This window comes from Pseudochaenichthys georgianus, chromosome 10 (assembly GCF_902827115.2).
Source record: "Pseudochaenichthys georgianus chromosome 10, fPseGeo1.2, whole genome shotgun sequence".
Lineage (NCBI taxonomy): Eukaryota > Metazoa > Chordata > Actinopteri > Perciformes > Channichthyidae > Pseudochaenichthys > Pseudochaenichthys georgianus.
In genome coordinates, this window is record NC_047512.1 from 22,362,376 (window position 1) to 22,388,989 (window position 26,614).

Here is a 26,614-nt window from a genome sequence, read left to right on the forward strand (position 1 = left end):
GTGAGGTTTCCTTATCATTCTATATTCATTCTTTAGGCAATGGAACTACTCTCGTTACTTTCAATTTCAGGAAAAACTGTGCCAAAAGACTAAATATAGTATGATAAGAACAATTGATGTATCTCAGAAACACATCAAGCTACCAAATGAAGCGCTTGGTATCTAAGAACATTATGTTCTTAATATCAATCAGAATGCATTTGCATTTTTCCTTTTCATGCTAAATATAGTCTTTGGGCACAAATGGGTAAACGTTTTTCTCCTTAAAACCCAAGTGATGAAGACTCTTCTTCTCCTCTTCCTCAGCTGCGGTATCAGAAGTGTCTGGTGGCTCGGCCGCCCCCCCAACGCGCCGGCTCTTCCTCCTCCTCCTCCTCCTCGCCCTCTGCAGACTCAGTGACCCGCCGGGTGACCACCAGCGTGAAGCGGGGCGTCCTGTCTCTCATAGACACTCTGAAAACCAAGAAACAGCCCTCAGAACTCCCCCAGCAATGACCGTCACAGTGGCAACTGCACACCTGGACACCACTCACACACTGTCGCCACGACAACACCTAATCAGTACCAGCCATGGTAACCAACGATGTACATACATGTTAACAAACACCACCGCAGGTGAAGGACAAGAACAATCCTTCAGTCCGCCTGATGATAATTAAAAAAATTACAAGAAAACTCCTGATTCGTGAGGAGGAATTAAAAAGCTGGTGTCAGTGATCGACCTTTGACCGCTGCTGTGTCTATATGTAAACCACCTGCTGGCTTCATATGCCCTCACTGTATGTGGATTTGGTGATGGAAGACTGATTAAAACATTCTACAAACACGGATCAGGATTAGAAAATAAGAAAAAGATAACATTTCTATTAAGAAAAGGTTTATGGAACCACTCATCGTGCCCTCCATTTTCTTTCATGCTACGTCTCTTACGGCCCGTCCACACACAGGCATGAAAAAATCTTTCAAAGCTTCGCCCATTCATTTGAATGGGGTGACGTAGAAGATTTTGAATCTTTGCCGAACTGCATTGTGGGGATCATGGCATGGCTTTGCAAGCATCGTGAGCATCAAAAGTTGAGCAATGTTCAACTTTTGATGCTCCCGATGCTTTCGAAGCTGGCATCAGCCAATCAAATCCCGTTTATGCAAATCCCGCCAGTACAAGCGCTAGCCAATCAAACCGCGTGCAAGCTGGGAGAGCCAGACCGCAGTTCATTTCCTCATATTCCAAACGAGAAATTACAGTAGCAAATCACCCGGTTCTTTACGACCAGAACTATTTACCGGGATACAAACCGGAGGAACCAGGCATGGAGGGAGGTGGCAGAGACATTGGGTGAAACTGGTAGGTTTTCGCCTGTTTGGGGATTTTATATCCAGTTTACTTCGTTTTAACATCGCTATTGCTTTGTATGTCGGGGGCGGGAGATTGATGTGATTGGTTGTTGGTCGCGTTGCTCGCAAAAAATCGCCAAGCTTCAGAAACTCCCAGCATCAAGATTTAGTTCATGCCTGTGTGTGGACGGGCCGTTCATGTAAAAACATCCATCAGCACATTAAGAGCATTCCACTGGACGCCTTTAGACACCAAACTACGGGAGCCTTCTAGGACAGAAAAGATGTCGACATGCTGTCTAGGGATTTTAAAAGAAGAAAAGAAACCAAGACCTGCCAACACGCTCCATTCCACCAAACGGCATTAAAATGTGTAGTCCCTTCGATGTGCGTCAGACTTAAAACACACATCCCCGCGAGGATGATTGAAATGATTGTAATAATGAAGTGTATGTAAATGATTGTATGTAGGAAGAGAACATTTAGGGCACAACATGTGTAGATATGAGGGACAGATGAGATGTTGGTGACAGGAAGTGAGACAGATGTGGGTTTTGATTTTGCATGTTTTCTTGATGGGGTATTATTTGTTAATGAGTTAAAAAAGGTCTCGTAAGAAGAGTGGTAAACACACTCTTAGCACAAGTCATCTTAATTTGATCATAACTGGATTTTTTATTTGGCCTTTTTCTGACCCATACCTGAGTAAAAGGTTACTCTCAGCTCAATTTACAGAATCACATTTAAAGATTGTAAGTCAACACGTTTTGCTTTCCATTACTGATGGATACATAGATCAGCAAACCAAATGTAATCATTTGTAATGTATTTTGAAGCTTTTAATTAGTTAAGATTGTACGTTTTTGCATCAATTATAAAGAAAGTAAGTTTTTAATGTTCAAGAATGTTACATTGCTTTGTCCAACTTAACATTTCCTCAGGAATCTTTATGCATACACCTAAGACTTACAGTATGTGGTAGCAGGGAAATCCAGATCAATTGACTTGGGCAGACGTGTGGCGGTGTTATCACATCTTTGCCAAGGGTAATCTGTGTAAGGGTGAACTTTATTCTCTCTTCCTCTGTAAATCCAGCCAGTCTACCCCCACTCACAAAGAACACACACACATGCGCACACACAGCAGTAGGAGAAAGAGTCTGCTGTCACACTGCTTCTGTAGCTACAATCTGCACTCCACATGAACTCTGGGAATGCAGTTCGATCTGAATGGAAAAGACACACACAAAGAGAAAGATGCTCTAATCATTTCAGTTCTGTTCTTCACTCATCTCGACACCATGTAGATGTAATCTGTTGTGACAATAAATGCATTACCAAAAAAAAAGAGTAGCTTCTTGAGTCTGTCCTTTTAATTCTCGGGTCAGTGGAGCTCTATGTAAAAGCTATTCATCACTTGGTGACATCAGCAGCGCCTTATTAATACACGCAACCTGATTATATTCTGACCGTGGCAGGTTGTTCGTTAAGGCACACAAAGACACTATAAACATGACATTGTGGTAATGAGAAGTATTAATGGAAGCGTTCAAGGCGACTTTTCACATGTTCTTTGTAATTTGGCAGATCAACAACAGTGTGTGTATGCTTGTGTTAGATGTGAATGCTAGTGACTTTGGATAAGTAAGCATTTGGCACAAAAGTTAATTCTTAATACTTTTTTATATTTCTGAGCTCAAAACAGAGGCCGGGATTTGACCATAGCATCCTTGGAGAGACCCCCACTGGAACGGGACAGGGGGACGCTCTGGGCGGGGTCCCTCCACTTGTTGTAGTTGGGATGAGCTGGAAAGAAGCTGGGGAAGTGAATGGTGGGCAGGACGAGCACCACAGGCTTCAGCGGCTCCTGGGGGGGTCTGCGGGTACGGACCGCTGGGGTCGGAGGAGGGGCGGCGGGGGGAGATGCAGAATGCGTCCTGGGGGAAGAAGTTGGGATGTCCAATATTGGGGAGAGTCTTCTCTTGGGTGTGATGTTTCCTGGTTTGGTGGAAGAGAAGGAGCTGGACCCGGTGTTCTTTGAGACCTGCACGCGCATTGCTTTGGCTTTTCCTGAAGGACAAAACAAATAAGATTTTTTTTTGTAAATGAGCACATTTTTGGAACAAATTCCCTGTTCCACTTTTTTATTTAATTAAAAGGCCTATCAGTATTTTGCTGTGAATTGGAATACGATTGATACCACTCTCATAATGATATAAACATGTAGGTAAAAGTAGCTCTATGTTTCTGTTTCATAATACAACTGACTTAAAGTGGACCTATCATGCTATATTTGAAACATATATTGCGGGGCCATACCTATAGAAAACATGTCTGTGAAGTTTTTTTTTCAAAATACCAAACAGATCATGCATTTTAGCCATGCCTCATTTCGCTCTATTTGCTCTTTTCCAGCCCTGTCTTCACAAGGGCTGATTCTGTGGCAAATGAGCTGTAGCTCACCACGCCCCCCTGCAAAGGCGAGGCACGAGCTTCATGTTACCATGCTGTTACCATGCTGTTACCATGCCACGCAACCTCTCATTCCCCTGATAGGTGGAGAGTTGCCCATATAGGCGGAGCACCCCGTTTCTGACGTCAGAGATATTTCAAATCTGTATCAGATCCGTTTTTAGAGATTTGGGTACGGAGGAAAAGAGAGAGGGTTGTGTTTTCTGACACTTGGTGAGTTCCCTGACACACCGGGGACACATATTCATGTATAAAAGACGTACAAAAGTGCATTTTGCATGATAGGTCCCCTTTAAGATATGCAGTAACCTCTCTCACCTTGCAGTGACGGCCGCCTGTTAGTAAACTCCTGTCCACACAAACTAGTGCTGTTGCTGCCCTTGGTCTCCCCGTTCTTTACAGCAGAGAACTGGGGCTGAGAGTTGGGAACATGGCTTGTTTTTTTCATCCTGTTGGTGTGTCCGTGATGTTCTTTTTTGGTGCCGATCCTTTCCAGTATGCCTTTAGCATTTGCTCTGACAAGCACGTCACGTGGGGCCTCTTTGACCACTGGCTCAGGCTGTTGGAAAGTAAAAGACAAAAGCAATGTTTTTTTGTTTTTTTTTGACGTGACCTAAAAAAAACGTATTAATGAATGAAACATTTTGTTTACTAAAGCATATACAGCAATAAGACCTCACTAACCAAAACCTCAAATATCATTAACATTGTTCTACTAATAAGACATCTGGTGGCATCATAAGAGAACTGTATGCTGACACAAGGATTTATCTGCCCTAAAAAGTACCTTTATCATTTATTCAAATAGTTTAGGCACTAAGGAGAAATATGCATCAATAATGAATGGTTATACTAAAAATAAATGTGTTTACCTTGCCGAACACACATTTGAATAAATGGTATTGCTGCTGCACAACACACGTTATATTGTTAAAGGAGGAGAGCAGAGCCACTGTGTCCTTGCTGCTGGCTGCAGGGTCACCTGCAGTCTCAGCAGACCACACAGCACAGCACCACACCTCAACGCCTGAATTATTCACAAGCGCAGTGTACACTGCGGGGACATGCAGCCTGTGTGGGTTTATGTGTGTATCTTGTTTTTAAGTGCTTGCTCCTAATTTAATTGAATGCATATATATGTTTGTGTAAGCTGTACTTTTATGTACACAGGCAGATGCGCATGCTGTTAGGTGTACCAGTGCATTTAGCAGAATATGGATATAGTTATTTGTGTTGATACACTCTGTACACACAGGTAAACAGGCTTCAGAAGCTCCGCTGTCTTGCAGTTTTTAGGTGGACGCTCTGAACTTCATTGAAGCTAACTCATACAGACAGGGGGCCCTGAATTATTCAACAGACACTCTCCCTCGCCTCCCTTTCTTCCCCCTTAGCCCTGTAGATTGCACTTCCTCCCCATCTCCACTAACCAACTATGCCATACTTTGCAAATCTCTCATTTCCTTCTAGACTTTGCCAAACTTAGCTGCCACAGTGTAGCCTGAAGAAATCTGGAGGGCACTCAGAGAGCGCAGATCACTGCCATGCCGTATATTGCAATGTTAATGAAAGTAAAAGATAGGTTGAGTCTTCGCCCCCATGTTTCAGTTCTGCTCCTTCCTTGGCCCATGCTCCACCCCTTCACTACGTTTCATGAATAACAGTCCAGTCTCAGTGGATGTAACAAATCAAAATGAAAGTGTTGGGTTCTGAATCCTTTATGAATTTGGTTCGAATTCATAATTCAGAGTTTGGGGACGAGAGTCTACTTGTAATGGGCTTTCTCTGGAAATCAGGCCAGAAACACATTATTTGACTCTTCATAATTTCCAGCTGTTTCTGTAAGGAGAGCTCATAAATAATTGTACTGTGTGCCACTATGACAGTCGATGTTTGCCAGACAGCATTCAAACACTTATATAATTTTTATGGCGCTTTTCAGAGTGCCACAATAACTTTTGATTAGCTGAGTTTATAGTAGAAAAAAATCCACTTTGAGGCGACATTACAGCAGTTTGATTATGTTTTCATTCCTGTCTGCGGAGGTATAAAACATGATGAACGGCCCGAAAGCAGCAGACACACAGTGCGAGAGCGCTCCGCCACACCCAGTGGGAGTGAGATGGCTTAATAACCCTGCGCAGCAATCATAAGCATAAGAGCAGATTAAATATTGTGATGGAGCATGTCGTAAACGTGGCTGTTTTGTTGATTATGAGCATGTGGGGAAGCCCGGTCAAACAGACTCGTCTCATATCACAAACAGAAAAGAGACGAGGAGAGAGGGTTAACCAGAGGTGTTAAAAGGGAAAAGAGACTGAGTTTGGCTCAAATAAGAAAACTGCGAGAGAGACTTGTGACATGACAAAACAATAAAGCCGGAGACAGAGTGCTTTCCAATTAAATATGTTCATAAAAGAGTCACAAAATGTTCCTTTTAGAAACAGACATTGCTACAATAGAGTCAAACCCGTTAAAGACACTTCTATTGTGTCTCATTTCTGAGTTTCATTCATGAACACCTTCATTCAAACAAAAAAGTGGATTCTCCCACTGCTCTCTCTCTCTGCTCTAAAGCCAACCTCACTCCTCTCATCTCATCCTCCTTCTATTGATTTCTATTTCTAAAGCTTTTTTTCCAATTCATCTTTCTCTCTTGGTGGCAGATTACACGCGAAGAAGTCGCCTGCGTGTGAGACCCGACATTCTCCTTTTTTATTCTAGCAGCTTTTTTCTTGTTTTTCACTTTTTTCTGGTTAGGGGTTTGACCAAGTACCTGCTGTCACAGCCCGCTCCTTTTGACCTGATCTCAACTTCTGTGTTCTGGTTCCCAAATCGCCTTACCCGTTCTGCCCAAACAAAAAGACATCCTTATCTCTGTCTCCTTTTCGACAATAAGTTTCCCAGTGGATGAATAGTTGTTGATAGATAGCATGCAGTACATTGTAACTGCTTGATCATATTTCCCACTCTTGTCTCAGGGCTCACTTATCAAACCTCTGTCCCTCTGTCTCCGTTCTGTCCACACCTGTGTTTTTTATGACAACCGCCGGGGGGATTTTCAGGACTCAAGTCAAGTGAAGGACGAGTTAGTTCTTCAGCAGACATAACGGATGAGTGAGTCAGTGAAAACACTTTCTCTGAAAAATATAGCAGTCAGCCAAATGACACACCAGAGAGGTCAGGTCCAGGGCTAATGCTAAATGCTAATCAAGCTCAATTGTTCCCTGCTTGTCTCTTTGTTTGTCTCACTGCCTGAGAGCCAGAGCAGCAGTAGCTCTAGACCAATGGCGCTGTCCGTTGACTGAAGTTGCAGACTGATTTGTAATTGGCACTTCTTCTCTAAATCCCGCCCCTCTGTCAGTTTTGTCACCAATCTTTTTACATTTTGCTTTCAAAGTGACCCAAATCGATGCAGTCTGAGGTCCACACACTATGATGCCTGCATCGCTCCTCCTTTCTGATGGTCACTTAATCAAAGTGCTGAATTGACCCTTGACATCTTGAGGTAGATAAGTCTAGTGTTGAGATAAATACGGCATGGCATATTGGGGATGCTGAGAAGAACATCCTTTCTTTGTCAGTACCTCAGCCTTTCTCTGTGAGGTTTCTGCTTACCTCTTTACTGAGAACAGCCAGAAAGCAGCCATTGCTCTGTTCTGAGGGCTCCAACATGAAGAAGGGCTCTGTTTCCTCTGGGCCCGCTGCATCGTCAGGAATACTGAACGGGGATGGAGAAAGCCTAGAGAAAAAACACATACAAAACTGGAAAATACACTGCACAAAAACACAGCCAGGTACACCTCAAAAACACGCCTGTTTGACATCCTGGCTCCTAAATGATGGAATGAGCTCCTCATTGACATCAGGACAGCAGAAACTCTGCATATCCTCCGTAGCAAACTGAAAACGCATCTGTTTCGATTGTACCTTGGCAATTACATTATTGAGAAAACAGGGAGGGGGTGTAAAGCACCTTAAAAAGCAGATTTAGGCTGTGTAACTAATTCACCAACACTTAGAATGGTATGACTTGCTTGAAGTGAATATATCTGCAATTTCCTAGTTTTTCGGAGTTTGAATCTTTATGGTTTTTCCCCTTACTGTAAGTTGCTTTGGATAAAATGAAATGTAATGTATTAAAGTAAATGCACTATTTATTTGACATGCTTGGCTTTATACTGTATGGTGTGTTTGGTTATCTTAGCAAAGCCAGAGTGATCCATAACAATAATATTAATTGTGTTTTATTTATTCGGCGTTGGCTGAACACCAGGCCAGCTTTCAGTAGGAAAAGGAGTACGACTTGGTACAATCAGATCTACAGGAGTGGTAAAGTTCAACAAGTCGTAGGTTATTTAAACCCCACACATAAAGAACGTCTTTGAAAAGGGAAGCTGTCTGAACAATGTTTTTCTCCTGCTTTTTCACAGCTTTTAGAGACATAAAATAGCCCCTTTGATTGTTTTTCCTCCCTCAGTTCCAGCATGAGATGAGCTGAAACGTTGACAGAAGCGTGTCTGGAGGGAAACAGACAAACAACCCAGCAGGCTGACAGACAGCGAGGCAGACACACACAGAAAGACAACGACAGGAACAGAAGCAGAGAGGGCACTGGGGGGGTACTGGGGTACAGAGACTGGAGGCTGACCTGAAGTTTGCTTGTTTGGGTTCCCCCTCCTGCTCTGAGCGGGCCTTGGCGTGCTCCAGTGCTCTGCTCACTACCTCTTCATTCTCCTCTTGGTATGATGAACAGGTTGAGTACACCACTGACAAAACCCTCGGAACTACACGAAACATAAGCATGACATCAACATGTGGCATGTATTATGTAGATAATTCTTTAAATTATCTGTGTTTTGCACTTTGAATCTGAAGATATGTGACAAATAAAACCAATACAGTGAAATAAAGATGCTTGATTGACATTATAACAACATCCTACGTATAATATGTCCAATAGAAGCAGAAAAACCAACACATATTCAGGCTTAAAGCATTTTCCTCTCTTATGAATGACAATTAAATGGGATTATTCCAGCTGAGCCATCCTGCTCATCAAGCGCCCTTTGAAGGAATGAAAATGAATTCCTCAGTACCCTAGGTGTATATACGTGGCTCATTTTATCCAACTGCTGCTGGCTTGTAGATTTGTAGAGCTATTGGTAATTAGATTTCTTTTTTATGCTCACTAATTATAGCCAGAGAGAAACAATTAGCGCCAAGCTGATAAGAAATAAAACCTGCTCAGATGTGGCAAATCGGTACCAACAAAATGTGAAATATCACTTCTAAGGAAGCGGAGCTCAGTCATAAAGACGAGACGACTGAGGGAGAAACATTTGACTTTTCAGACGTCCCGAAAACACACCCGTAAAAGGCTTTAGAGGTGTGTTAAAAGCGTGTGTGAGCGTCTGTCTGTGCGTGTGCTTATTCTAGAGTCGGTGAAACGAGACCAGCGACTCAACCAAGCCAAAGCACTCGATACACACCCATCATTAATCAACACTCCTATTAGAAAGTATCTACACGGGCAACAACATAGAAGAGGGCTGATCGATGGCAGTGTGATTAGAGGAGCTGGTTTTCATAGCCCCTAACAGACAGACTCCAACTGCTCGATGAACATGACCAACACGGAGAGAGGAGCGCTGAATACAAGATGGACTGCAGCTAATGAGGGAACATCGTGAACGCAGCTACATGCCTTAGAATATCATCAAATGCAGCATCTCAAATAACAGAGAGAAAAAGACTTGACTGTGACACCTGCATAGAATGGGCATTATGTTATTAGCAATAGAGCGGTGCAGTGATGACGTATTTTTGTAGGCCGACCCGGAAGTAAGCTGCACATGGGCTTCCTCGACAAAAAAAGCAATGGGATTTCTCCATAGGATTTTGGAATATTGTAAAAAATAAGATTAGTGGAAAACGAACCTGTTTGATAAATGCACGTTTTGTTCAGCAGGATAATCTCCACATGTCTACCCTACTTTTATCATGTTCTAGTCATAAATCTAATCAAAAATAGAATGCTAACGTTATGCTATAAACGAACTACAGCAGAGTACAGCAGGGTCGCACGACTTCAACGTCACGGCAACTTAAGATCGATATTCAAAAATACATATGTATACATATACATGCAAGTTGAAGTGTTTGTTTTAACAGTTTGAGCGCAGGTACTTGCCTTCAAGCAGAACAGGGGCAAACAAACTTAGCGGGAGTGTTCACGTGTTCGGCGTAATGACGTACAACGTCCTCGACAACTTCTGTAGTCCTATTCAGCCACTTGTTAACAACCATCGTTTTTCAGACACGTAAACTCTTCAAAAATGTGAAGAAAACAAAATGTGATCCGTCTCTTCAATGTGTGTCAAACACAAACCTTATTTCCAGCTATTTTCCAAAAACAAGTTCAAATAACCTGTTGACTCTGAGAGGAGGGAACCGGAAGTGTTCAAATGCTAAGTCACTTCCGGGTTTTAGGACTCGTTCCTGCACCACTCTATAGAGGTCCCTCTGTCATATACTGTTCTATAGAATGTTTTTAATATTAGGCATAATAACTTATCAGTGGTTTAAAATAAGCGAGGGATGCTGCAGGAGATTGTTGCTGACTGGCACAGAGCAACATTCCTAATTAAGACTCAGACGACCTCCCAGGGATCCCACAGGCTTCAGTCTAATGGCGTACCAGATTAGATCATTAGGAAGGATAAGCTCCATTGTGTCAGACAGGTGTGAGAGGCCTGAGCTCACATGTGTGCATGTCAACATCAGAGCAGGTGTTTCAACACTCACACTTCAAGGCATGATCAATATCCTTCCTCTGCTGGGCCACCAGAGCTTGCAGTCTGCTCGGGGCGATCGAGCCCTGAGATAAGTCCTGCAGCAGTTCTGTGTCTGAGGAAGAGCAGAATCTCCGTTTTATGAGCGTGGAGTGTGGTGAGCATTAGAACGGGTCATTTTTGTGAAACTATAATATATTGATATCCATATATGTAGATGAAAGGGATGCTTTGAAAGGCTCGCTAAAAGGTTCAGTTTGCAGACTGAAAGCTTTGTGTGTGGATGGTCAACAAGTATTTTCAAAACTTGATTCAACATAACTATAAAACACACAAATAGAAGTTTGAAAAACATAGAAATGCATCTTCTGATTAAATTATTGATACATTAATGTTAATGCTTATCAATAAATGCGGCTGCACTAAACTTTAACATAACTTTAAACTGCTTTCGCATTACTTATTTACTACTTTGAGATAGATCTTTTGTTGGAGTAGTTTAACAGCTTAATTGGGTTTAATTTGCATAACTTGCATTCAATATTAATTGGTGTGTTTATTGTTTTGAAGTATTAACTGTTGTGAGTGCGCTGACCACAGCATCTTATACAACTGTTTGTGCCTCTGTTCTATTTCAGCCATGCACACCGGGATGTCATGTACACTAAATGTATTTCTGAAATGTGTACAGATCACTATGCACCTCCATTCTCTTGCAGTATGAAGTCCACCGGGTTGCTGACTGCAGACACAGAGCACTTTGGGTTCAGCAGGATGACACGCACCTTCTGCAGTCGCTTGTCATCGCTGTCCAAAGACTGGAAGACCTCTGGTATCAGCTTCACATCTGAGCAGAATGTGCATGGGGTTTACTGATAACCCGCATAATAAAAAGCAAAAAAAACATTTTCTCAATGCTGAAAGTCTATTTACAAAGTCTATATTTCTTCATAGTAAAATACCGTGCCTGAAGGCATCTTTTGCAATTATTGCATTGTCAGCTGTGTAATACGCGCTTTATTGTTTCTCTAATGACTACAGTCGCTGAGATGCAGCAACCATCCGCATATTATATTTACATTCAGCTCAGGATGTCAAGCATAGATTGGTTTTAGAGCATGCCTGTGAGCATTTGAAACTAACAATGATTTAACCAAGACTTACTTACAAGTCTAAATACCCCAAATATTTGATGCATTCGGTCTTTAAAAAGCCTGACAAAATGATATCAAATATAATCATTTCACTCTACCAAAGTGCTACAAATATTCTGTTTCTCATTGTCTCTTTCATTGACGTAAAGGACAGAATAAAGATAAAGGGCTTCAGAGTGAAGACAACAAAGACATAAGTAGATATCTCGTAAACAAAGACACAAACAGATGCTGCATTCATGGACACATGTTTTCCGTACTCCTGCAGCCCATGGCGGTGACGGCCTGCTGCAGCTCCTCCCTCTGAGCGTCTGTACGGTCACTGACACAAACGTAGACTGTGGGCTGGTTGCTTCCAACTCCTTTACGTTTCTCCGCGACTAGGCAGGCAGTGTGGGAGACGGTGAGAGCGGAGAAGCATCCCAACATAAGAACATCTCCTTCTTCTGGCAGCATGGAGCACGCGGCCTGTGGGCCCAGGCTGCAGGACTTATCCTACAGACACAATGAATGGGTGAAAGCATGAGAGACCGTCAACACAATATGTCTACATTCAGGTTTTCTGCACAGCAGCAACACTCTGCAAAAGGAGACGCAGATTAAGATAGGAGATAGGAAATAGGAGAGGTGCTCTGTATGAACGTTGGAAATGGAATTGAGGTGGGAATAGATGAGAGAGGTGAGGGAGCGTGGAACAGCTGTTGCAAAGCAGGTACGGAGGGGAGGCATACAGAGAAATGCTGAGAGTAACCGATCAGTCAGATTGCAACAAAGATGTCCTTCAAACAGTGGGGTCCCTTCTGGAAATAGTATTGAACGATTCCCTGTGGGACCACCGGGCGGGCTTGAGTTTCATCAGTTAATATCCTTATGGTTGGTGTGTGAAGAAAGACAATCCAGGGTGGAGAAGAACAAGGACATTTGAACAGAGAGAAACTAGAGGAGAGAACATCAAATAGAGAGGGAGAGGTTATTCATTATGCAGGGGTGTGGAATATGTGTATGATTGAATTGTGTTGTGGTGCTGTGCGCGGCTTACAGTTTGCATGCAAGCTAGACTTTAATGGAGTAGAAAATAAATGATGCTCCATGGGCTCTTGTCAGCTGCCTCCTCTCTGTGAAGCTTGTACCTGGATGATGAGTTTGTGGTTGCTAAGCAGCTTGGTGGTGTGCAGCTGAGCTTTGAGCTGAGCAGGGAACACCAGTATATCCCCACAGTGGGGGTCCTGGCAGAAGGTCTCGCCCTCCAGCTGACCGATCGATTTCACCTGTGAGAATCCAGCACTCTTCAACACACTTTGGACCTCATCAAGGCTGTAGGAGAGGACAGAGGAGAGGAGATTAGTGGAAGCCCAAGAGAGGGAAGGTGAGAGGTGGAAGAGAGAGGAAGACTGTCATTATGGATAATAATAGAGCGTAGAATTACTACGTGGCCTTTTAAAAGACTTTAGCAGTGTGTTGTAAAATCCATTAAGATACACACATGCGCACACACACACACACACACACACACACACACACACACACACACACACACACACACACACACACACACACACACACACACACACCACTAGTCCCAACAGGTGACCTTTACAGTCCTACAGCTGGCTGAGGGTTGTTGCTGATTGAATCTGTCCACAGCAGCAGGATTTACACCTAACTGAATCAGCCTGTCGGGGCGCCTGAGAGAACACACACTGGACCACACACACAGACACACACACACACATGCTCACACACAGTGTCCAGTGGTTTAATTGGATGTCAGCTGGGCACCTAGCCCATAAAACATTGGGCAGCACCCCAACTTAAAGGTCTCCGAGTAGATGCAGGTGTGTGTGTGTGTGTGTGTGTGTGTGCGTGTGTGTGTGTGTGTGTGTGTGTGTGTGTGTGTGTGTGTGTGTGTGTGTGTGTGTGTGTGTGTGTGTGTGTGTGTGTGTGTGTGTGTGTGTGTGTGTGTGTGTGTGTGTGTGTGTGTGTGTGTGTGTGTGTGTGTGTGTACATGCTAACACACACTCTGTATATGCTTACAGTGCATTCCTGGGTTTATGTACAGGTGTGCATGTACAGTACAGGTGTGTGTTATCTGCTCTGGTGAGGTGTGTGTGTGTGTGTGTGTGTGTGTGTGTGTGTGTGTGTGTGTGTGTGTGTGTGTGTGTGTGTGTGTGTGTGTGTGTGTGTGTGTGTGTGTGTGTGTGTGTGTGTGTGTGTGTGTGTGTGTGTGTGTGTGTGTGTGTGTGTGTGTGTGTGTGTGTGTGTGTGTGTGTGTGTGCTCAGCTTACCTGCTCTCCAGCGTGTTGACCCATGCGTAAAGTGGAAGGCTGCTTGATCTCTCCTGCTTGGTCTTCAAACTCTCCGGCAGGATACACTCGATGGACAGGAGATCATGTTTGATCCTGCAGCGCGCCAGAGAGGCTGCCAGCTTGGTTTTAAACCTGCGTCCAACACACACTCCCTTTAGTAAATCCACTCCAAGTGTGGGTGCTTTATTCCCTGTGTCGTTGTTCATATCTTACCTAAGGAGGTACTTCTCCACATCTCTGACTTCCTGTTCAATCTCGCCGTCCCGTTGGCGTTCCCTTGGGAGAAACTTCCTGTCCTGGAAGTCGTAGAGCATGACGGCAACAAGGCACATCAGATCATCTGGCTAGAGCACGAGAAGAAATAAAGTATGGTTCATTGGTGACTTCTGTTTTAACAAGAAAGCAGAGAAACAGCTTGAATGAGTCGAGAAGCTGCATAATATAACAAATCAGATTTTTCATAAGATAACTGAGACACAAGAATGTAATAAGTGGATGGTCAGATAAGGAACAAGAACATCAACATGTGCATAACACCAACACAGCTTGACATTAGTTAATAGTGTAATTTGTTTGTGGTTACCTAATGAGGTGCACAGTGTAGTATTTGTATTCATTTGGAGACGTATATATATCCACACACATAGTCAGTATAACACTGTAGCTTAGCCTGCCATGACCCCACTGCTGCCACTTAATTAAACATAGGAGGAAGCTAAGTAATGTCTCTCCATCTCCTCCTCTGCAATTATCTCAATCCATTCAGCGCTCTCCCCTGCCTCTCTCTCTCTTTCTCTCTCTCCATGTCTATGTCCCTCTCTCTCACTCCACCTTTCTGTCCCTGAGGGTGGGAGGGCACCAGCCGCATTAGTGGCAGATGGTGTTCCGCAGCAGCAACAGCTTGAAACATTCTCACTAGCGGGCTCATGGGCCGAGAACAGGACCGCGACAAGGGTTCCTGCTGCAGCGAAGGAATTAGTCAACGCTTATTATTCATTCCGGAGGCTTTCAATTTCATTTTTGGGGAAAGGTCGTTTCCAGCGACGGAGTTGTGGCGCTCCACTTTTCCTGCCTTAAGTTCCACTTGTCCTTTACCAAGGTTAAACCCATGGGTGTGGGGACCTTCCCAGTCATTACGTTTCATGGCAACAGCACCCCGTGGAAAACAGGTCTCCAGTAAACATGCCTGCTGTGAAATAAGAAATGAAGATGGCCTCACTTTATTTAGACTTATGTTCAATTGAATGAAATGACCATGACATGGATTTGAAAACAAAGTTAGTGCTAAAGCTAAAGTACTTAATAATAGATGGTAAAATTACCCAGAAGAATGTAGACATAGTTCAAATCTAATATAGCCTTTTTACATAATGTTGCTTACGGCTATTCCCTGTGAAAAGTACCACCTAATAGGTTTGCCTCACATCTACAATGTCACTCATTTCCGTCCTGCAAAGGATTAAGGCTTCATTTCCTCATTCCGTTCTGATCAAAGGCGCCTCAGGCTCTCCCAGCATGCAGGTCTATCTATAACTTCATTTTTTCTTAATATCCTCATGTACCCCCCCCCCCCCCCCTTTCTCCAGCATGCCTATTCCCCGTCACCCACGTCTCTCTCGATCAAGGTTGAACTTTATCGATGCCAGCAGCGTAAAAGGAGGTAAGAGTGAGCGCTAAAGTCCGTCTCATTGTGTCTGGGCTTTATTGTCTCACTAGAGGAATGCAGAGTAACGACCTGCCACCAACACATAGGGAGACCCATTCATTTCACACAGGGCCATATTTCACAAGGCTCCAGTGTGAGTGTGTGTGGGAGGGGGCAGGTTGCTTTGCAAAGTGATGTGTGTGTGTGTATGTTTCCTCTGAAGTAGACATTGGCTGTCGACAGTCTGTACACTCCATGACAGATCGGTTTTCTGTTAACGCATTCAGCACCTCTTGCGTTCATGACTCTTCTCTCCATGTATCCGCGACGTGCACACAAACTAGGCCTGTGCATGTTTTACCGCCATCCAGACAGTCTGAGAAGCAGCTAAAGCAGCCCTCCTCTTTGCACAGCTTCTTTGTATGTGGAGTGAAAAGGAAGTAGGGAAAAAGTACATGCCGATCTCCTCCAGAGGATGCTTTTTCATTTAAGAAGCAGAACGTTCATCTCCTGCCTAACAGCCGCAGGGCTTTGCCGGGATTTTTGTGTACGACTACGCAGCACAGACTTCCGATCGCTAATAACATTCAGCACACTGGTTCTAGGACACATGTCGGATAAACACTGCGCAGAATACACTCAGAAGCAACATCATCCAAACACAGTGCCCCTGGGTTGCTATGCATTCTGATTGCATCCCTTATTAATGGGGAGTTTTCCTTTGCAAAGGTAATAAAGACAAGGCCAGGAATATTCTGCCTCAAAGTACCTTTTAGATGTGTTACTCCAAAGGGAGCAATTGTCATTGATTAGGGAAGGGAATATGAAAGGCACGAGGTGCTTTGTGAGTGGATGAAAGGAGAGTATCAGTGCAATACGTCAATATTACTGCTACTGATTAGAGGTCTAGAGAAAAGAACAAAGGGTATGTGGAGTGTAACAGCGGGTCATGAATATTGGAGAGCACTGAGTAAAGCACTGTCAAAGGATTGTGAGCAAAGGGGTTCAGAAAAACAGCTCCAGGTAAACAACGCTGCAAACAAAGTGTCTAGCTATTCTCAGAATCAAAAGGATGTATACATGACACACATAAATACACCAATGGATTCAACATTACTTCCCTTGAAGTATTGCGGTATTAAAATACATTGCTCCAAATGTACTGACTTACCATTGGCTGAGTGAGGTAAAAGCAGCTGTCAATCATGATGTCCTCCAGCAGCTCTTGATCTGTGCACAAATGTAAAGTGATATAGAAGTGATTAGGCAGCATGGCAATGCGATGATAGGGATTTCCATTACTAATTATGTGTCTGAGTAATTACGGTGCATATCTGGGCCATCTTTTATATCAATGTCTAATTATCCTGAAATCAGGCAGAAGAAATAAGTACTATCCATTTCTGGTAATATGCTACAGAGGACAAATCTATATCTAATGATGTGAACGTGTCTAGAAAACAATGGAGAAAATAGATTAGAACCAAGAGCAAGAGAGGCTCCTAGAGGCACCCCGCATTTCGTCTAAACGGATCATTTAATTAGATGGGGGGTTTAATTTGCCGTGATTAAACGCTTATTTTACGCTTAATTAGAGTTATTCTTCATTTTCATTCGCCTCATTTCTTTCATTTATTTTGTCTGTTGGGTAATTGAGGTACTTGTGACAATAAAGATATCTGAAGTAATACACAAGTCAAACATAACAGGCAAGCATGTATGTTATACCCAACTATATCGTGCCTATGTTTGTATGACTTGTTATCTTCTTTATTTTATTCAACATGTTACATACAAATGATGAAGTGGTGACTTGATTGACAAACATGACTGTCTTATCATCCATTTTTAGATTATAAACAAACAGGACTTATTATAAAAACTTAAATAGGGTCCATCGTGTGAAGAATTGTTTGGGATATTACCTTTTCGTCGTTACCTAACAATGTATCTTAATCTAATCTTCTGTGGCCTTCTGTATGAAATCGGGAAAGAACACTATACATTTTAGAGGTCTTGAGCTGCCATTGGATCTGTATATGGCTGTCATATCATCAAGGCAGCATCCTTCTGTCTAGCCTACAGGAAGCTTTTTCTCTGAAGTCACACACAGACTTATCTCTTCCAATCCCATCTGTGAACAGTAGGGAATATGAGGAAGATGGAAATCTGGCAACATTATCCAATTTGCCACGTCAGGATTTAAAAAGCGCTTCTTCCAAAGCCGCTCTGCCGGTACAGTGTTTGCTCATTACACACTGGAAATGGGCAAAAAGATCATTTTGTAATGTGTTTCGAGTGACGTTGAAATAAAGCCTTTTTGTTACTGCAGAGAGGTAAATAAAAGACGGTAATGAGGTGCATGTGTTTGTGTTAGTTGCACGAACCCAGGGTTTCAACATCAATATGCTGGTGCACTTTGTTTGTGCACCACACGCGTGGTTTCCTTCTTGGTTCATTCTTATTCCTCACAGACAAACCTCTTCAAATGCAAAAATGAGTTGAGCCCAGCCTGTGCGCTGAGACACCGTGGAAACCACAGACACTGCTGTTAACTTATCACATCTCAAATCATGCAAACTGTACCCTGGGTCTCAGCCAAATGCATGCTGGGTAAAAGAGTGTGTAGGTCAGGACAAACACACACAAACGTTTGCATGTGTGAAATAGAGCTTATCTTTAAGTGAGGAAACAAATGCACCTCATCAGAAGCGGTATCAGTGTTAGCAGGTTCAGGTCAATGGGGTTTTCAATAGTGCTATTACTGCAGAAGGCCTTTAAGATAAGCCCAGAAGAGATACACACTCAGTGCACACAGAGGGGCTCAGACCCCTGAGAGCCCTGATGGCTGGGTCTGTAGAGGGCACACTCTACCGCATGCTTGAAAGCACACACAGTAGTTTGAGTAAAACACAGAAGTCCTAACTCTAGAAGTTGACCTAAAATAAAAACAAATTATAATTATTATAACAAGAAAAAGCTTGAATCCTAAACCAGCAAGAGCCACTAGTTCAGTGTTGATGTTGTGTGGCTTCCAGGTATTCCACAATGAGCAGTGACTGATGTTGACTGCACTCAAACAAAGCCTCAGTGAAAGAGTCTGACCTGAATGCAGACTCCACTTCTCCTGGCCAGGTTTCTGTCCCACCATGTTCCGCATCAGTGCACCAGATTGCACATTAATCTAACAAAGGACCTTACCGAAAAAGGGTATGTGCCTTAAAGTCACCTTTGGACTAAACGGCAAATCTATCTAACATATTATGCACCTGCTTTTATTCTAAATGTGCTGTGCCAAACTGGTGTTAGCTGTTCTGACTGTGGTCAAGGACAAAAATGTCTTTCTGTCTCTCATGCTCTAAATCCAACACAAAGTGGTCCAAAGAATGTTTATAGTTGCACACAGACCATACAGCAGCCACTGTCATCTGACAAGGGCGTCTGGCAGCCCAGCTGGACAGTATGGACAATGAGGCAGACATACTCAGAGGAGTAGCCAGTGGAGAGAGAGAGGAAGGATGAGGGGGGGGGGGCTCTCATGGCCAGCAACAAGGTCAACTACTTTTGCCAGTAAATATTCACACAAAAATAACTTAACATAGCTTCATAACAACCGCACATCACCTCAGGCCCTGAGAACACAAGGGGAAACAAATCAACAGGAAATGAAACCTTGACAACATAAACTGCCTCTAGGTCAGTGATCAAGCACAGTCACTCACAACAGGATTTTTGAAAGAGGTCAAAGAAATACCAAAGCCCTGAAGATATAAAAAAGAGAACAAATGAAGTTATGGGAGACAGGGAAGAGAAGGCGAAACGACTTGACTGCTAATATTTGTCATTTGGCAAACTTCTGCTACGTCTGTCTACAAAATGCCACATCCAAGACACCAGGGAAAACATCTAACTTCCATTGTTTAGTATTGACTGAAAATTACAGCAACGGTCAAGTCTGTGTCCTCAGCCAGTGGTGTGGAGCTTACTGAGGGTCTTTTTTGTTTTAAGCAAATAAGAGTTATAATCGCAAGATCAATACCAGAGCTCATTGGCATTTTGCTCTGCTTGTTTTCGCTGCTCAAGCTTTTCTTCCTCAGGTGAACAACTGACCTCAGCTCAATTTTGCATCAGTCATTCCAAGGCAGTGCACAAATGATGTGTCTTGTGTGTGTATGTGGGTATAATGTGTGTGACTGCCAGCATAGGTGTGTGTCACTTGCAAATCAATTTTTGCACCAGAAGTCAGGCTGCTCGTGGGAGGAGGAGGAGGAGGAGGAGGAGGAGGAGGAGGAGGAGGAGGAGGAGGAGGAGGAGGAGGAGGCTTCCATTGGCTTCCAGGCTGTCATTTCATCAGCACCCAATTTCCCCACACAGCCAGCGCAAGTGAATCTTACATGTGACCAAAATACTTATGTGATCATGCAATTCAACGATCTCTATAGTCTCTATGATCAAAATAAAAAGATGTTCCATTGATTTGCTGTGCGATAACAACAGTAGAAACATAAACCGATTCAACCTCATTCCAAGGATGACTCCTACTTTGTTTTGTAAAGTGTTGTGTATGTAAAAAGCTTATAGGTAAAGATCAATACATGTAACCAGTGCTGGTGTCTGCCTATCCCGTAAGCTATAACAATAACATGCGTAACTCCGAATCTGTTAAAGCTGGTTTCAGTACCCTAAGCTGAAGCTTTCAAATGTACTAATTCTAGAAATGTCAGATGTGGGAGGGGGACCTATGAAGAAGAACTGTATGAGTCTAGCACTGATAAGACAGGGAATATTTGTCTTTGAAATAAGCGCTGACGAAAAAGAGGATTCAATTCAACAAGAAATACAGCATATCGTAAATGTTCGAAACTCAAGCAGACAATTTACATCTAAGTAGAGCCCGAGATAAAAATGTTGAACAAATTGTTGCTGCAGTAACAGCAAATTCTTCTTCCTGGATAATGTATACAGACATACTCTATAGGTAGAAGAACATAGTGATGTATGACAACAATGTCCTGGCAATATGATCTTGAAGTTCTCTCCTATTAGTTTATCCTTAGCAATCTAGTTGATTTGACCTTGTAATGAGTGACCGACAGCTGAATAAATGATACTGCAGGTTACCGCAGCCTGGCCCAGTGATGATGGATATGTGAGGTGATCTGCATTAATTGTGGGATGTAAGCCTGAGGCTTTTCTAAGTCCATCGGAAAGATAGTGGGAAGGAAAGAAAACATGTGTGGCCACAAGGGTGTTCCAGCTACCTGACCTCTCTATCCACTGAGAACGTATTAAATCGATTCCAGCCAGCTTCCTGCACTGACAGTCGGCTCAGCTCCTCTACCTTATCGCCATGGTGATTACACACCCCTGTGACTTCGGCCACCCAGACCCCACCCGAGTCCCAGATAACAGATTATGTGCTGGATTGATTTGTAGACTCACTCTAAATTCCCCCTGGTCATTCAAGCGTTTTTTCTCTTCTACTTTGCCTTCATCAATCTATCTATATCCAATTCTACCTGTCAATGAATGTCCCGCGAGCTATTCATTCTGATGTGAAACGGCCCTTTGTTTGCCTGGAATCAAATAGGCTTTACTTGCAATTTCAATTATCAACCTGATGGGAATGCTTGTTTTCATTTGTTATCATAACTTAATTTATGTGTGTGTCCTAAGGTGGTAAGTTAACTGTACAATCGTGGGGTTATCTTGTTTTGTTGTGAGTTCACCAAACCTTTACCTATCACCTATGTTGAAATGGCAAAAAGTTATTGAATCTTGAATCAACATAGATGGGGCTGAACATTCTTTGCTGATGTCCTCACTGCAGAAGATCTCCAAAACACAATATAAGTGTATAAAGTGTGTAGGTATGTGTATGCCATGTTGACAGAGTAAAGAAAGATGGACGGTAAAAGGGAAAAACAGTAATGACAACAGTTTAAACATGCAACAAACTTCACTCTTCCAGTCATCTACAAACTCACATTTCAGTGTATTGAAGGCCAGCTCGTAGGCTGTGCGCTGCATCTCCTCATCTTTGACTCTGGGTAGGGAGAGTGCTCTTCGTTTGCCATAACTCACCAACCGTTGGGCAGGGGGCTTCTCCAGGTGGTGATTCTGGAAGATGAATGATGCAAGCAGGTAGACTCTGTCCGGAAAACCCAGCTGACCTTCGCTGGTAGTCTGGAGCTCGGGAGAATTAGCTGGGATGTCACCTTCGGCTGGTTTATCTGGAGGTGTCAGGTCCTTACTGCTTGAAAGCTGGGAGCCAGCCTTTTGGTTCTTGCCCGTGGAAGAGCGATTGAGCCGCCCTCCAATATGTTTATTTCTCACCATCTTCTCCTATACTTTTTTCTCCCTTCCACCTGAAAATACACCAAGAAATCAAGAAAAATAGTCTACACTCAACGCTAACATTTATAACCTTGGTATACAAGGTTATATATTTTGATTGATCACATGTGGTGCAAAGTAACTAAATAAATGTACTCAAGTATTGCACTTAGATACTTTTTTGACATATTTGTACTATGTAAGTACACTGAACAAAAATATAAACGCAACACTTTTGTTTTTGCTCCCATTTTTCATGAGATGAACTCAAAGATCTAAAACATTTTCTATATACACAAAATAACCATTTCTCTCAAATATTGTTCACAAATCTGAACAAATCTGTGATAGTAAGCACTTCTCCTTTGCCGAGATAATCCATCCCACCTCACAGGTGTGGCATATCAAGATGCTGATTAGACAGCATGATTATTGCACAGGTGTGCCTTAGGCTGGCCACAATAAAAGGCCACTCTGAAACGTGCATGTTTGCTTTATTGGGGGGGTCTGGGGGGGTCCGAAAACCAGTCAGTATCTGGTGTGACCACCATTTGCCTCACGCAGTGCAACACATCTCCTTCGCATAGAGTTGATCAGGTTGTTGATTGTGGCCTGTGGAATGTTGGTCCACTCCTCTTCAATGGCTGTGCGAAGTTGCTGGATATTGGCAGGAACTGGAACACGCTGTCGTATACGCCGATCCAGAGCATCCCAAACATGCTCAATGGGTGACATGTCCGGTGAGTATGCTGGCCATGCAAGAACTGGGATGTTTTCAGCCTCCAGGAATTGTGTACAGATCCTTGCAACATGGTGGCGTGCATTATCATGCTGCAACATGAGGTGATGGTCGTCGTGGATGAATGGCACAACAATGGGCGTCAGGATCTCGTCACGGTATCTCTGTGCATTCACAATGCCATCAATAAAATGCACCTGTGTTTGTCGTCCATAACATACGCCTGCCCATACCATAACCCCACCACCACCATGGGCCACTCGATTCACAACATTACCCTAACCCTAACCCTACCCCTCACACCAGATACTGACTGGTTTTTGGACCCCCCCAATAAAGCAAAACTGCACGTTTCAGAGTGGCCTTTTATTGTGGCCAGCCTAAGGCACACCTGTGCAATAATCATGCTGTCTAATCAGCATCTTGATATGCCACACCTGTGAGGTGGGATGGATTATCTCGGCAAAGGAGAAGTGCTCACTATCACAGATTTTTTCAGATTTGTGAACAATATTTGAGAGAAATGGTTATTTTGTGTATATAGAAAATGTTTTAGATCTTTGAGTTCATCTCATGAAAAATGGGAGCAAAAACAAAAGTGTTGCGTTTATATTTTTGTTCAGTGTATTTACATTTAACATTATACATTACATATATATACATACTTCTAATTGTACACAAATAACAACACATGATATGCTGATATGATATAATGCAATACTGTACTACTAATCAACATCATTTCTAAATTTGGTCGAAATTGACCGACTACCACACTAAAATGCTTTTGCATATGAAAAACAGGATCATATTATAACTATTATGATAAAATACTGTGAAAATATCCATTCTGCATAACGACTAGTTTTACTTTTGATACTTGAAGTATTTTTAGCTGATAATACTTGTGTCATCGTGCATAATTAGTACTAGTATTAGAACTTTTGGTTCTTTTAGTACATTTTGATGTTAATAAATGTGTACTTTAACTTAAGTAGCCTACATTTTAAAATCACACCTTTTACTTATAGCCTAGTGGAGTATTTTAAGACCATAGTATTTGTACTTTACCTTAGGGATATGAGTAGGCCTACTTCTTCAACACTGTTTATCATATACAATAACAGTATATTTTCAGTTGTTTGCTTTGTTTATTTTAGCAAGGATGTCCTGTTGGTTAACAAGGTTGCATGACATTTTGACTAGGTAAGTAAGGTAACTGTAAGTAAGGTAAGGTTAGTTAGTTATTAAATATACACCTGGCTGAACTTTTAGGAACTAAATATAACTGTGGTTCCGCTAGCTAACTCGGAATGGTTAGTTAAACTTAGCTTAAGTAGCTAACTAACCACGGCATTGCTTAAAGCTAACCAGGCTGACGATAGCAGTGGCGACCAAGGCAATATTTCCGTGTCAATTCGTTTACCTTATGAGAAGAGGATCCTCTTTTCCCCCCAGTAGATATATTCCAGGTATCCTGGGCTCTTCATATTGAAGTACGAACCGTTAGTTCTACTGTTGGTCCTTCTGTTAACCTTGAGTCAACGCAGAGTTTTAACTGCCAAAAAAAAAAACATTAGTTATAAATCAGATCCGTTAGGAGGCGATGGGCGTCTCCACAGATGTGACCGATCCCCACCGCTCCTATCTTTATTGTAATGTGTTTCTGGTAAAGGAAAGTGTTTTAAGTCTTTAGGTAACGAGCGTAGTGTTTCCACTTAACCCCAACGTTTCTAAATGTCCGTAAACATTGTGGAAGATTTTGGATTAGCGTGTTTCCGTCACCATGGCAACAACATGTTAATTTTAAAGTCCTGTTCTTCACGGATCCAAACATGAATCTCCTCAAAACACAGGATGTCCTCTGTCTATCTGTTTACAGAGCATTGTGTCAAACCAGAGCTAAAGACAATAAATGGTGGACAGTAATAATACATCAAACTAAATCAGTTGCAGATGGCATGCAGCTGCTGTTTCAAAACACATGGACCATGAAGGAAATTGAGATGAAAATGAGATTATTGCTATGGTGGGTGCAAGGTTGGCCATAGGCCTAGATATCAATATTAATTGTGACACTTAAAGCCTATAATATCCATTACAACGTTGTATTATCAATTGTATTATTTGTATTATTGCATATTTTATAGGGTATGATGTATTTTTCATATTGATAGCATTTAGGAACACATTTGGTTCAGTGTAAAATGTTAAACTAGGTCTGCAATGTTGCTGTAGCTTAATTTATATTGCTTCAATGTAGTGAGACACATATCTCAATTGAAATCAGCCAGCATGGTTATAATTATAATTTTGAAGCGGGACTAAGTGTGCACAGTGCACACATACAGGCAAAATATCCAGGTGCAAGGCAAACAATAACTGCAGTGTACAAATGTGGACAGCACACTTAGCCTAAAATAAATTGTTTTTCAGAATCTTTTTTTTAATTCATGATAATGTACTATAAGATATTCCTCAATCAAGATGGCTAAACACCGATCAGACCTCCTTTGTGCCATACTATTATGCTTTGACCAGCACTACTTTGAATCTGTCCAGTCAAATGTCTTCAATATGACTCTCATCAACACTTGTGTCACATCATTTTGTATATTGTATATGATGTTTCATTTGTTTGCAGTTTTGTATATTTTTACCAAAGCTTATTTAAAATGAAAAGTTAAATTAAATATTTTTTTCCTAAAAATGCATCCAGTTAAGTGTAAAATGAATAAAAATGTTTGTCTAATGGTTCTAATAAAATAAAGAATAACGTGCAATTTAAGTATAATGTTACTAGTCACAATGGTGAACAAAAGTGATGTATTACAAATATACTTAATGTATTAAAGGTAAACTTATTCAAAGGGAAAAATGGCCATTCTTGTCATATTTTACTTTTGTATACACAGTATTATATTATCATATTATTTTGATGAATGAATTAACACGTCAGCATCTATTAATGTTGTGGCTGGTTTTGTAACTAAGCTTTACATGCTTTTAGTAAAAATTCAATGTAGTATGAAAGTGTAAAATAGCATTAAATGTAAACAATTTTGTAGGAGCCTCAAAATTGTACTTCAGAACGACAATTGAATGAAAACTTAGCTCTGGTCCACCATGTCATTTGTGAATACATGGTATCATCACAGTGATTTCCCCATTCCGTTTCTAAATCTGAGAGGTTATGGCTAATGCCTCTTTATGTGAAATTCTGTAAAGCACTTGCCAATTTCCACAGCAGCAGTCTTTAGTGCCTGAGCTGCTCTGCCTGTCCAAATTACATGGTTCACACTTTTCTTCGGTCTCCCATGGTGATTACAGCCTGCCGTGGCCCCTGCACCTCGCTGAGCTCTAATGGGAAGCAATGCAGTAGCTTCTCTTAGACCGGAAATGTAAGATTGTCTCAAATATAGCCCATCACATGCATCATGACAATCCCTTTTGGAGAAAAGGATACAAAACATTGACTCCTCTGCCCATTTGATTTCTGGGACTCAACAGAATAATCAACAGGCGTACTAACTGCTGCCACAGCATTTTTTTTTACTAACTTTCATTTATAGCCTTCATATTTAATTATGGAAATTCAGTGATGTAAAGTCTCTTGCCACATGATAACCTGGAGGTGTAATAAATAGTCTATTCATTTTTCACCCCTCAGTGGTGAAGTTTTGTGAGTAAAGGATGACAGAGGGAACCGTTCTGAGGTGCAGATCTTATGCACTCATGTTGCCACACTGAGCTTCAAACACTAAGCTTTGGGGTATCCACCATCCCAATGGTATGTGGGAAATGAGCGCTCTCTGCTGTTGGATAAGTGAATCA

General features: G+C 42.2%; 2 protein-coding genes across 7 annotated transcripts in view; one reads left to right on the top strand and one right to left on the bottom strand.

Moving 5' to 3' along the window:
- Positions 1-2,561, top strand: part of LOC117454374 (amyloid beta precursor protein binding family B member 2) — a 40,441-nt gene extending 37,880 nt beyond the window's left edge. For all 5 annotated transcript variants that reach the window (XM_034093593.2, XM_071204638.1, XM_071204639.1 and 2 more), the window contains one exon: positions 307-2,561. In XM_034093593.2, coding sequence (XP_033949484.1) covers positions 307-495 — 189 coding nt within the window. In that variant the 3' untranslated portion in view covers positions 496-2,561. The remainder of the gene's footprint in view (positions 1-306) is intronic.
- Positions 2,385-24,569, bottom strand: LOC117453950 (putative methyltransferase NSUN7). 2 transcript variants are annotated; one of them, XM_034092987.2, is made up of 14 exons: positions 24,207-24,569; positions 21,693-22,073; positions 16,877-16,935; positions 14,274-14,404; positions 14,040-14,192; positions 12,885-13,068; positions 12,015-12,249; positions 11,304-11,447; positions 10,614-10,715; positions 8,458-8,593; positions 7,425-7,548; positions 4,125-4,365; positions 3,013-3,404; positions 2,385-2,560 (listed from the first exon to the last, which is right to left on the bottom strand). In XM_034092987.2, exons 2-13 carry the CDS (start codon positions 22,042-22,044, stop codon positions 3,031-3,033), a joined length of 2,235 nt encoding a protein of 744 aa, XP_033948878.1. In that variant the 5' UTR covers positions 22,045-22,073; positions 24,207-24,569; the 3' UTR covers positions 2,385-2,560; positions 3,013-3,030. The 2 variants fall into 2 exon arrangements, with proteins under 2 accessions (XP_033948878.1, XP_071060742.1); XM_071204641.1 differs by lacking the exon at positions 2,385-2,560 and having other exon boundaries at positions 2,999-3,404.
- Between the last annotated feature and the right edge of the window lie 2,045 nt (positions 24,570-26,614).